The 13582-nt window shown below is 40.8% G+C and overlaps 1 protein-coding gene across 1 annotated transcript in view; it reads left to right on the top strand.

The window, feature by feature from the left end:
- LOC115810647 (protein jagged-2-like) overlaps positions 1 to 13582 on the top strand; it is a 49102-nt gene that overhangs the window by 9727 nt on the left and 25793 nt on the right. Inside the window, exon 3 of the mRNA XM_030772623.1 lies at positions 681 to 741. Within this exon, the coding sequence (XP_030628483.1) occupies positions 681 to 741 (61 nt within the window). The remainder of the gene's footprint in view (positions 1 to 680; positions 742 to 13582) is intronic.

The raw sequence follows: 13582 nt of genomic DNA on the forward strand, positions 1-13582 counted from the left end.
ACCAAATGAGAGACAATCATTAGTATTATTATATATTTACATGCTTGAGTGGACTTGCTTTGAGAATTCTCTACTGGATGATGGTAAAACGTTACAGTTATTTGCTTACTTCAGGCATTGGGGTTAGGAATTGCAAATTTGTGAGTGTGTGTATACATGTAAGCAAAAGCGAGTGAGCGAGACTGAGAAAAAATAAAGAAAGAAAAAGAAAGAAAGAAAAAAAGAAAGAAAGAAAGTAAGAACAAGAATATTGGGCAGATCCTTGAAGCTCATATGGGATCAGGTAATTTCAATGCAGAAAAAATACCAAGATCATGAAACTGACAGCCATGTGTCCTGTAACTGTGCACTGCGTTTCCCATTGAAAGGGTTTGAACAGAACATGTGTTTGATGAGTTTGTGGTTGTGTGTCTGTATTAGGTGCATCAAATGATAGAAGAATTGTATCGTTTTGACTGGTTTGACAACAGTTTGCATCCTGCAATATTTTTTGAGTGTGTATATGTGTGTGCACATGTGTTTGAGCGTGTATTTGTGTGTATGTATGTGTATGTGTGAGTGTATGTGTATGTGAGTGTGTATGTGTATGCGCGTGCATGTGTTTGTTTGCTCATGCCAATAGATTCTTTTCTTACCCTACTGACTCTCTCTCTCTCTCTCTAACTCTATTTTTCTCTTAGAGAGCATACACCCTTATTGTCGAGGCATGGGACTTTGATAACGACACACTTGATGACAGCAGTAAGTAATCTTGAAAAAGACATTCATTTTTCTACAGTTTGCTGTGACTCTACACATTCAATACTGATCTTACAGGTATTCAGATATTACCTGGGTTACTTGAATTTCAGTTATTTGAATCACTGAACCGTTGAAAATAATTGTGTTAAAACTGAATGACATTACTTTTGACTGTCTACTCCTACATGACTCGCTATCTGGATGTCTCAGCTCCAGGCATCTGTACTATTTGAGTTGTTAATAGCGCTGTGTTTGTGACGACACATTACTCAGTGGAATTCACTGGAAAACCAATAAGTTGCACAAAGCACAAATGAGTGTGAAAGGCAAAACTAGCAGAGAAGTGCAGCAGTGCAAAGCAGTTACGCCATGTGTTGAATTTGCTGATTTTATTTATTTATTTATTTTCTTATTGCCAAGTTGAAAGCAATGAATCTGATTACATAGAAGTCTACAATAATAAAACTGATTATAATTTAATCTCATACTCTGGATAAGACAATGTAGTTTCATGTGAGTTTAGAAAAATGAAAAAAGACAAGCCACGCTCTGCTTTTTTTAAAACCCTTGTTTAAATTTGTTTTTACATTGACATAAACCCAAAATGATGCTTTAAATCTAGAAAAGAAATGCAGTAACACGTCCTCTCTGAAGTCTTCCTGGAAACAGGTTTTGATGTTCAAATGTGTGTTCAGCGGCACAGTAGAAGTCTGGAACAATGTGACTCACATAAGAGGGAAATGCGGCATGACGGAGATCTCCTGTTTTTCTCAGGTAGTCGTGTCACATTTGGGAACTGAACCAGAAGGCAGTCTGATTCATATCATTGACCTGTGTCACACACATCAAGGAGCTGTTTGTTGTTTTCTTGAAATGAATAACATCTTCATGTGGCTGTGTAATACTTGGTGTGTGATTTTTTTCCAAACCGTTAGAAGTGAATAGGTATGCTTAGGCGTATGATATTTAGAAGTATTGTGGTAGGCTAAAATGCAAAGTAACCATAATGTTTCAGACTTGTTTAGAAACATGCATGTTGGTACTCATTCAAACACAGCTCTTGAGCATTCTTTATCCAGCTCATTTGAAGTTAACTTATAACCCTCCTGCCATTGTCTAGGGATAGAGAAATGACTGAAAGTAAATATAGTAAAATATATTTTGGGTGAAATCTCTACCATAATTCCAAACCCTATACATGAAGTGAAATACATTTATTTTGAAATTTAGGGCTAGATTCTGTCTTGGTATTGTGCTGTGTCTTGTATTGCAGATGGCTGTAATGGCATTGTTTTTTTTCCCAGGAATTATGACGTTTTAATGATTTTGCCGTGTTATGATTTTTGGTAATTTAGCAGGCTAGTTTTGGGCATTGGGTTAGTGAGGATACTTCCCGCTCATTACCAGTAACATTACCTGTTTTGCTTGATTGTGCTGCCAAAGGAGAGAGGAGAACAGTAAGCATTGTGTGAGCTAGCAGGTGAGCCACAAACAAACAAATAAATAGTACAACGATGCTGTGCAGAATATGTTACCTTAAAATGAATAATGAACTCTGAGATGATGCGAGAAGAGGATTAAAAGAGAATGCAATAAAGAAACCACCATGCCACCAACAATGAGTAGTAAGGAGAAATTATGAAAATACCACTTGATATCTGGTGCCCCAGATCAAACTGGGATCCAGACAGACGTATGGAGTGTAGACCGGGTGTGATCACTGACTAAGTGACTGCAGGGTTGGGACACGACAAGCTTGTTGAGCTGCAGCTCAGGCAGTGATGTTCCTGAATGAACTGAGCAGTGTTGTGGAGGTGAGATAAAATCACGGAAGAGAACAGGTCTATGGAAAAGACATGAAATATGGTCTAGAGCATTATGAGTGACTGACAACCAAGTTAGCCATCTCAAAAGGAATGTTAGGGTATTGCAGCTTGACCATCCTTTATTGGTTACACTGGGGATGATGGCTGCATTGCCCTAAAGTAGTTATTCTATCGCATGACCAATTTAAAGAGTGTAACTGATTCTCTAAACTGAAAAATTCAAGGAGCTGGTGATTAGCAAACCACTTTAAATGTTGAGACATTTTGATGACATCATTGTATAGGAAGGAAATGCCATTCCAATGATTGAGGCACAGATTACAGAGTCTCAGATCAGAAAAATACCCATCATGCAGTGCAACCTCATGATGGATAAATCCAGCTCGTGAGTAATGAATGTATTTGTGAAAGCTGTGGTGTTGTGGGACTGTGAGGCGCTGGTCATGTTTATCACTGCCCTTAACCTGGTTTGTCGGCCAGAACACCACTTAAGGCCAGGATAAAACTTATTGAACACAGGCAAAGACTTCACCAGGAGACCAGAATAAAGACTGATATTAAACTGTATTCAACCTTGTATGTGTGGATCTGTGAACAAACAAAGCAAAGCAATGAGTACATGTACAAAGTAATGTTACACGTACATGCAGGCATACACACAACACTTGTACTGTTATCAGAAAAATATACAGGCAACTTCAAACAGAAGCATACGAAGCAGCACTCTTACACACACACATACGATCAAATATATCTACCGAAAATGTGCTCAATAAACTACGAGCAGAGACTGTTTAGCTAACTTATTACAACCTGACATACAGAGCGAACTATAAGTGTATATGCGAACATGTTCCATTCATGCTATAATAACTCTCGGTATTCACATTTAACTGCTTATGCGAACTTAATTAATGTAGGAATCGCATAACTTACTTTTTGCACTAACGCACAACGGAGAACGCGAAAAGTCGTGAAAAATCCGAAGAATCGCAACACGCCATGCACACAATGCTGTTCTTTCTACAAAGTCTATTCCTTATTACGCAAGCACTGCACCTGACTCGAACACCATCCAAATTAATTAACTTAAAGAACCCAAAAGTGTAAATTAAATTTATTTAAACTAAGGATTATTACAAACTGAAACTAAATTATTCTGTCTAACCCGCATCCACAAACAAACACAAAATGAAACCAAATAAGTTTACGGCCTTTTGAACAGAATCAGTGGTCTTAAGGGATAATTCACATGGCAAAATTTCAGTGACCCAAAACAGGGAGCAGGTCCCACCTAATTATTGGTTGGAAGGTGAAAAATTGAGAGTAAATTTCACAGACACATTTTGGCATACCTCAGGGGGAAGAGACTTTCATGTTGATAATCTCAAGGGTAGTGCTGGAAAATTACAACAAGGCGGAACAAACTACTGCCCTCTCTTACGAACGCATTGCAGCCAACTTATTCAAAGTGGATTTCAGTTTAGACCAGTGGCAGCTGGTGGTTGTAAAATTAGGGGAGGAAGGAAGATTGGCTCGGTGAAGTTTGGTGGTGGTGGTGGTGGTGAGGGCATATGCTTGTATGTAAAACTGCTTTAGACACATCTAAAGCAGCAGTAAGACGTTTTGGTCAAAAACTAGTGAGCTAACTACCTAAAAAAACAACAACAGCATAGTAAGCTCTGATAAAAACTTGCTACCATTCTAACTGGTGTCTTTTTGGGATATAGTTGGCAATGTTGTGCTGTTAAAGCTGTTCTTACATTTTCAAAGGGTGGTCTGACCACAGAACCACATAGTATAGTTCTAGTTATAGTATAGTTCATAGTATAACTGTCTGCCTGGGTGGCTAATGGGAATGACAGTTGTGTTCTGTCCTTTACATGACCACATACTATAAAAATGAATTTGAAGATAACACCAAAACTACTTGCCATTAAAAATATACCTAAAATGTGGTAAACTGCTGCACGCTACATGCTAGAATTTAAAAATAGATTATTATATTGACTGAATTCACTGACTTTACCGTTTGGTTTGTTAATCTCAATTTTTGGAACTGGTCTGCCTGCTGCATTGACCCTAACCTTCTCATTGTAGTCCAATGAGTTAAATGGTGTATTTAATAAAACATGGACAACGTCCTCTGCTTCCATTGTGGCTTTATTAGCAATCAACAAAGCTAGCTTCCAATAGAAAAAAAACTTCTTGACTAAACATGACAATTCTTATCCTTGCTGTATGACTGATGGCACAAGACAAGATTTTTGCATGATATCATTGATAACCCCCTCTCTCAAAACTCTGATGAGGTATTCACCAGCGCAGTCAGCTCCGCTGATTGGTTCACTGATGTTAGACGCTAAATCCAGAGCCTCTGGCTAGACCCGCCCAAAGGGAGGTTCTTCCTCTCTTACTGCCATTCACCCCCGTGTTAAAAGCCAGGACTCACGAGCTGCTGGGGTAACAACCATTTATAATGGACATCAGTGGGAGGCCTGGGGTCAGACCTCTGTACAGTAATTTTCAATTGCGGTAGGGGGTGCTGTTGGTATTTTGATGTGGGGGGATGATTTTTGTGATTTCGAGGTGTTAAAACAGTAATATTATCAATTCTTTAACAGATTAGTCTGTTAAATTTACATGTATTTATTTTTCTCTCTATGAAATTTTAGGGAGGATGGTCCTCCCTTTCAAGTTTCAGGTTTCAAGTTTCAAGTTTATTTGGAGCCCAGTATCACTGTTTACAGTCTCAAAGGGCTTTACAGGCCACAACAGTCAAAATTAAAACAGGACGGCAACCCCTGACTTAATCCTCATGGCGGGCAAGAAAAAACTCCCCAAAAACCCAAAAGGGAAATGGGAAAATGGGAGAAATCTTGAGAAGGACCACAGAGAGAGGAGACCCCTCTTTGGCCAGACAGGTGTGCAATAGATGCCGACCCAGCGGGCAGTTACAATTGCGAGTAAATTGGAGCGTGAACAAAGGGGATGGCGATGCTGACAGGAGGCTGACAGGGGGATGAAAGATGATAAAACCAGGATGGATCAGTCCAGAGGGCAGGAGGAGTCAGGATCACTGGTATCTCAGGAGTAGCATGTGTGGCAAGTAGCATGTGTGGCTCGACAGAGAGAGAGTGAGAGAAAGAAAAAGAGAGAGAGAGAGAGAGAGAGAGAGACATTGTTAGATGTTCATTTCCACATAATGGTTAAGGGAAAATATACATCGTGTACCGAGTGCAGGCAGGGACTCCAGCAAGACTAGCTATTACAGCATAGTTAAAAGGGAGAGCTAGAAGGTAATACAGACATGAGGGCACTCTGGGACACAAGGCGGCCACCCACTCCACCGTCAACAAACCTGAGTGAACATGTTGGGGGGGGGGGGGGGGGGCACAGCATCCAAACATCCCAGTTCACCAAACATTCTATGCCCGAGAACCCTCCAGATCTGCTCCTTTACCTAGTAAAGAGCTGTTAGCAAAAGGCTTGGCTAAACAGATACGTTTTCAGCCTTGACTTAAACATAGAGACTGTGTCTGAGTCTCGAACATTAATTGGGAGGCTGTTCCATAACTGTGGGGCTCTGTAAGAGAAGGCTCTGCCCCCTGCTGTAGCCATCAGAACTCGAGGTACCAACAAATAGCCTGCACCTTTTGATCTAAGTAGGCGTGGTGGATCATAAAAGACCAGGAGTTCACGCAGGTACTGTGGCGCAAGACCATTTAGTGCTCTATAGGTTAATAGTAAAATTTTATAATCAATACGAGATTTGATTGGGAGCCAGTGCAGTGCAGTGGATAAGACAGGAGTGATGTGATCATATCTTTTGGTTCTAGAAAGAACTCTGGCTGCTGCATTCTGAACTAACTGTAGCTTATTTATACACCTAATAGAACATCCAGACAGTAAGGCATTACAATACTCTAACCTAGAGGTAATGAAAGCATGAACCAATTTTTCAGCATCTTGAAATGACAATGCATTTCTTATCCTGTTAGTATTTCTAGGATGAAAGAAGGCTATCCTGGTAATGGTATCTACATGAGCTTCAAATGAAAGACTGGAGTCAATAATTACACCAAGGTCTTTTACTGCTGCACATGATGAAAGAGAAAGGCCATCCAGAGTTACTATGTGATCGGAAAGCTTACTCCTAGCTACATGCGATCCTAGTACAAGTACTTCTGTCTTTTCAGAGTTAAGTGAGAGGAAGTTAGTAAGCATCCAGTGCCTAATATCCTTTAGACATTCCTCAATTTTGTTAAGCTGGTGTCTCTTGTCTGGCTTCGCTGAGACATACAACTATGTGTCATCAGCATAGCAGTGGAAGCTAATACCACGTTTACGAATAATATTACCTAGAGGTAGCATATATAAAGAAAAAAGCAGTGGGCCTAAAACAGAACCTTCCGGGACTCCAGACTTTACCTCAGTATGTGCAGAGAAGTCACCATTTACATCAACAAACTGATAACGATCAGTCAAGTAGGACCTAAGCCATAAGAGGCCGTTCCCTTAACTCCAACAACATTTTCTAGTCTATCAAGGAGTGGTGTCAAAGGCTGCATTGAGGTCAAACAACACAAGCAAGGAGACACAACCCTGATCAGAGGCCAGTAATAGGTCATTTGCAACTTTAACCAGTGCTGTCTCTGTGCTGTGATGAGGCCTAAATCCTGACTGATACATTTCATGAATGTTATTCCTATGTAAGTATGAGCATAACTGCTGTGCTACAGCCTTTTCTAGGATCTTGGAGATAAAGGGGAGGTTAGATATTGGCCTATAGTTGGACAACGAACAGGGGTCGAGGTCAGGTTTTTAAATTAGGGGTTTGATGACTGCTAGTTGAAAGGATTTAAGTACGTAGCCAGTGCTAAGGGAGGAATTGATTATTTTTGGAAGAGGTTCGATGACTACTGGTAGTACCTGAAACATGTAGGTAAGGGATCTAATACACAAGTTGGTGATTTTGATGAAGAAATTAGTGAGGTTAATTCGGTCGCTTGAAGGGGAGTAAAACATCGCTGATCTGATATAGTTATATTGTTATCTACAGTGTTAGTTATCAAATTATCTGGTTTTAAATTTATAGTCTGAATTGTTTGCCTGATATTTTCAATTTTGCTATTAAAAAAATTCATGAAGGCGTCGCCACTGTATATTGATGGTGTGCCTGTTTCCGAGGTGCTCTTATTCCCAGTTAGTTTTGATACGATATTAAATAAAAATCTAGGATTATTTTTGTTGTCTTCTATTAGGGTGGAAAGATACATTGATCTAGCGGCACTAAGAGGTTTTCTATAGCTCAGGAGGCTCTCCTTCCATGCTAACTGGAATACTACTAATTTAGTTTGGCGCCATTTACGTTCTAATTTTCGAGTGGTAAGTTTTAAGGTGCGTGTGTGCTCATTATACCAGGGAGCTAGTTTTTTTTTTCTCTGATTATTTTCCTTTTAAGTGGGGCCACATTATCTAAGGTGTTGCGGAATGTTGACTATAAAGATTCAGTTGCCTGATCAAGTTCTGTGGGGTGTGACAGTGATCCAATCAAAGTTGATAACTCTGGAAGATTATTGATAAAGTTCTGCGTAGTAGCTGGCGTAAACGTACATTTATTATGATAGTGTGGCGAGGTGCATATATTATTACTAAGAAACATTTTGAATGAGATAATGGATGAGCCCTTCTCTGGTTTAGACAATGTGGAACCAGGCAACAGTTGAACCATGGAACAACTGTGAGACAAAAGTCTTAGGCTGATCAACAGTATCCAGAGCAAAGCCTCAGATAAGACACTAACAAAACAACAACTACTTGGGCATTCCAGTGTCAAACTGACAACAAAATAAGACAGAGATTTGCACTGGACAGCAAACACTGATTTTGAAAGTGGTCATAATGTCAGTGTTGACCAGCGACACACCCTGACCTTTGAGTTTAATTAGACTATTAACCCTGTTGACTGAAGTGCATTATGAAGAGTATGGTATGAATATAATAATGTTTTTCACCCTAGAATGGGCTGCAGCTCAGAATGGACATATTGAATATTTACTGCTTTTTCCCCACAGTATTTGTGAGTGAGTTCACCAATGGGAGTAGTGTAGACATCAAAAATATAAAAACCAAAAAAAACAAAGAGAGAGCAAGGTATCCTTTATGAACCTTTATTATAAGCTGTTTGGACACGTTGTAGACTCGTTTAGTGTGGGTTACAAATTCTTGCAGACCAAAGTTTTTTTTAAAGGAGCATGGCTGAAATGCTTTTGAACATAAATTGCCTCTTTCTCTGAGCTGGCCAAGAAGATCTTGGAAGATGAGGGCATATGGATTTGGGAAGCAGGTTCTTACTTTTGGCAATGTTTGTCAACAGTTGGGGCTCTGAGAGGTGGCCATTTAGGAGCAAAGGATGAAGAACTAAAACTATAAATGCAAGGGACATGAAGACCTTGGATGACAGCTTTTGGGCACAGTCAAGTGGGGTGACCAAGAGAACTGCACATAACTTAAGCCAAGGTTCTGTGTCTGCCAAAATGCCAGAATTTGGTATCAAGGATTGACCAGTGGAGCCTGACTGCAGGAGACCTCCCTTAGCTGAGAATATTCAGTGCTATTCATAGAAAAGTGACCTACCACACCTAAGGCTGGCTAATGTCATGGATGAGGGCTAAATATGAGTCTAGGTTTGGTCTTTGTATAGGATGAGCAGAGCAGATGATATATCTTTAGACAGGGTTAAGAGGCTCTCATCAGAGTGCTGATATCTTTGGAATCAGTGACCTGTCACACACATCAGTGGGGCGACTGCATTGACGTGAGACTCGTGTCTTTATTTTGCAAATGCTGAATGTGAAATTGCAGTGGAACTGCAGCAGCTGGTAAAGTGAAGGATGTGTCAGGGGAGGAGCCGGAACTGCTGTAGTGGAGGGTGAAGCTGTTGAGACAACATGGAGCAAATCCTTGCCTCCTGAACTCCAGCAGTCTCTGTGATGTCTCGAGAGATGTCACAGCTTGTATGAAACCAGAAGCCGCCATGGGTCGACGAGGAGGGTGGGTAAGTCGAGGACATGGGTGGAGCACTTGGCTGTACTGGGAGCATGGGTGACCTGGAAGGGAACGTTATCAGTGGGAGGATCAGGAAAGAGAGCAGGTGGTTTGGAGGGACCTGGCAAACCTCAGGCTTTCAGAGTGAGCTGGAGTGAGAGATTCCAGGAGCAACAGGAATTCCATGTTCTTCAGACACAACATGTTCCGACCACTAGGAAACATCTGAGGAGAGACAGACGATGTGCTAACCCTGATGTAGAGTTGCTCTGTTCTGATCAGCCTGAGGACTCTGAGTCTCACATATCTGCTTGCAACATTAGTAACATTACTAAGAACTACATTACTACAGAACTTCTGAACTACATTACTAAGAACTAAGCTGACAGTGTCTGAGTTGTTATGTAAAGTTTGCCATCTGAAACCCTGTGATGGTTTGGAGCGAGAGGTTTTTATTGTTCGTAAGCCAGGCGGTGTTCCACACGAAGCTGTTTCCTGTTTTCCTTCATCTGTACTTGTTTTCTGCTCTGGTTCTGTACTGCTATGGAAGCAATCCTGGCAGGAAGAAAGGTTAATGAGCTCAATCTGTGTGTGTGTGTGTGTGTGTGTGTGTGTGAGTGTGTGCAAACGTGTGTGTGTATGTGTGTATGTGTGTGTATGTGTGAGTGTGTGCAGACGTGTGTGTGTATGTGTGTGTGTGTGTGTGTGTGTGTGTGTGTGTGCGTGTGTGAGAAATATAAGGCCTTTGGAGAGATCCAGATATGACCTCTCTGACATCTAGACATGTGGAGTGAAATAGTATGGCCTGCTGCTCAAATACACATCAACCTAATTTCATCACCTGGTGTAGTGTACAACTCACTCAACAAGTTCCTCATACAAGTCTACCCCGCATCACTGCTGGTGCTGGAGGTCTTCAAAGCATCCTAAGGAGCGGCAGGAATTTTCTGATCTCTTAATGTCCGCATCAGAGAATGTGCACAGTTATTATTAAGGTTCTGACAGTTTGAGTATGGAGTACTGCTGGTGTAGTTTATGACAGCTGAGATTATATGGAGTGAAGTCATTGTCAGATAATAATAATGTTTAGTATAGTTTTGTAATGTAAGGTTTGGTTTAATGTAAAGTTTATAACATGGGCCATGACAGTGGGTTTGTTAAAGCTGCCACTGTAGTACAGCGTCACATTAACATCTAACTGCAGTTAGACATTGCTGTGTCTTAATGGACATGGTGATGGTTGTGAGTGCTGAGTTTAGCTCTCACTGCTGATGCAAATGTGAAATTCCTTGCTGCAGGATGGAGGTTTGAAGTGAAATGAAGTTGAAGGTTTTCTGTTTGGTTATATCACGAACTTATGGTGATGTATGAGAAATGGTCTGTGACTGTTTCATGCCTTGTGTGATCACACAAACCCTCTGAGGGATTTGGAGTCTATTTAAAGACGGTGAGAGCATTTCTTCTCCTAAGCCATTAATTATTGTTGGCTGCTTGTCGTTTTCCACTGAAGTCTGTGTACTGATTACCAAGTGAACAGCTGCATAGCTACTGCATGCTAATTCTTCACCCACCAGTGTGTTTCCAATGATACACCCCCCCCCCCCCCCCCCCCCCCCCCACACACACACACACAAACACACACAGACAAACACTCACTCTCACGAACACACGTGCACACACACACACACACACACACACACACACACACACATGACACGCATACACACAGAGCAGTGGGAGAGACTGATCAGTCCCTGGTTTAGTGGGAGCTTATGCTGACATTTCTAACAATCCGCGGCCAGAGATGAAGTGGAGCACAAATCGTCATGAAAACTAGCTCAGTGTGGCTAGATAACCTTGTCATACCAAGGAGCTGAACTGGCAGTCTGCTGGTGACTGGTGGGATGGGTCCCTGCAGCACAGCATGCACTAAGTGAGAAGAACTTTAAAGCTCAAACACTTGGGTTTGGTTTCCGATTACTCACACTGACATTCATTTAATCCAGGATGAGTGGATAAGCTGAAGTTAAATTTATGATTTAATTTAATAACAGTCTTGGAAATGGAGCATGGCCATGTTGGGTTCTCCTGCCTCATGCCCTGCTAAATTCCAATATTGAAAAAAATGAGATTTTATTGTTGTTTCATTTGGCTTTTGATTTTAAACCTCTGAGGCAGCATGCACTGACAGGACAAGATGGAGTTGTCATCAATCAAACATAATGGATTTAAAACAAACCTTTTTTCCTCATTACCTTACTTATCATTTGAACAAACGTCATGTTTTTTCAGATTAATCAAAGTTCAGAAAACAACTTTTGAATAGGTTTGCTCCATGACTCTATCAAGCCTAATATAAAATCACAGAACACTCAGGTGTCTGTCCTCAACACTGAAATGAGATGGGTACATTTTTTTTTGGGCCTGTTTAACCTCAGGAGAGGAAGCATGTAGTCAGCCCATGCAGTGTCTTACTTGGCTGGATGGAGCTGGATGATTCAGTGAGGTCATAAAGTTCTATGGCACACTTAAGATTATAAAAAAAGAAAAGGTCAGATAACAGTGTGGCACAGTGTGCAGACTCCCAGAGGCAAAGGTAGCTCAGGCTTTGTGTTATCACAACATGGGGCTGATGTTGGCTGGATGTGGATCTGAGAGAGCCACATTTTTTGCTCTATCCTGGGCAGTGGGCAGCAGAGGCCCTAGGAAGAGAGAGAGACATTATGCTGTTTACCTCTCAGGAAGTCTCCTGTGTCTGTCTCCATGTTTGGAGTCTAAACATGAGCCAGTGCTGGAAATATCAGTCCCATTGTTCTGGATGAAGGCTGCATTATTAGTGATTATGCCTCTTAATTCACTGGTCACATGTTTTGGAAACAAAGACAGGAGGAAGCAGGGATGCAAGGATGGAGGGAAGGGGAAGAGAAATACCAATTTACCTGGACTCGTCAATGAAAAATGAGAGAAAGCATGACACTCACACACGCATACACTCACCAGAGGTGGCAAAAGTGAAAGTAGAAGTATTCTTTCTAAAAAAAAGTACTCTAAGTAGAGTTAAACTGACAACCGTTTTTGTAAAGTGTAAGTGAGTGACTATTTGTCATGCCCTGGTCCCTCTGTCTTCTCTGTGGCCCCTTTTTTGTTAGCTCTCCCTCTAGTGTTGAGTCTGGGTTCTGTTTTCACTGTTTCTCTTGTCCCCTCCCTTTGTCAGTTTTTGGTTCAGCCCTGTTTTGTCTTTTAGTTCAATCATTGTTCTCACCTGTGTTTAGTTTGTTACAGCTGTTTTGACATGTGCACAATTTATCATCTCATCACATGGGCGGAGCTTCCCAGCATGCCTTGGGGTGATGAACTGTTGCCCAGCCCCAGTTAATTATTGTCCCGTTTATGTTTTCCCATTGTGTCTAATAGAATTGTATGTGAATTGTTCATCATTTAGTCTTTGTGTTGTGTTATTAATTCTAGTGATAGTTTAGGATTATCTGTGCATTGTGAATGTAACTGTCTTTGTGAATGGTGTAGTTCCTTCTCGCTATATATTTATATGTCATGGTTGTGTTAGTGTGGTTAGTGACTCTCTCAAACACAAAAGAAATGTAATTCTATTATGCAATCTTACTTGATTGGTTTGAGGCATTGAGCTCGCCTGAGAGTTTTAAGTTAACTTATTGACTTTTACAGTGTGTACTTGAAAAATGCAATTTAAGCTAACACATCAGTTTCTCTAGTAAGTTGTGTAAACTTAAAGTGTCTTTATGAATTCTACTGACTTCAAATTTTGAAGTTGTTATAACACATAATCCAATCTTGAGTTATGTAAACTAAAAACTTTTCATTCATTTCAAATCACTTTTGGATTAAGTAAAGTTAACTTCAGATTATGAAGTCACTATAGCATGAAATTCTGGAGTTCCAACATCATACGTCAGCTCCACGGTACATGATGGGGGGCGCATCCGCAT

Source organism: Chanos chanos, chromosome 4, assembly GCF_902362185.1.
Source record: "Chanos chanos chromosome 4, fChaCha1.1, whole genome shotgun sequence".
NCBI classification, from domain to species: domain Eukaryota; kingdom Metazoa; phylum Chordata; class Actinopteri; order Gonorynchiformes; family Chanidae; genus Chanos; species Chanos chanos.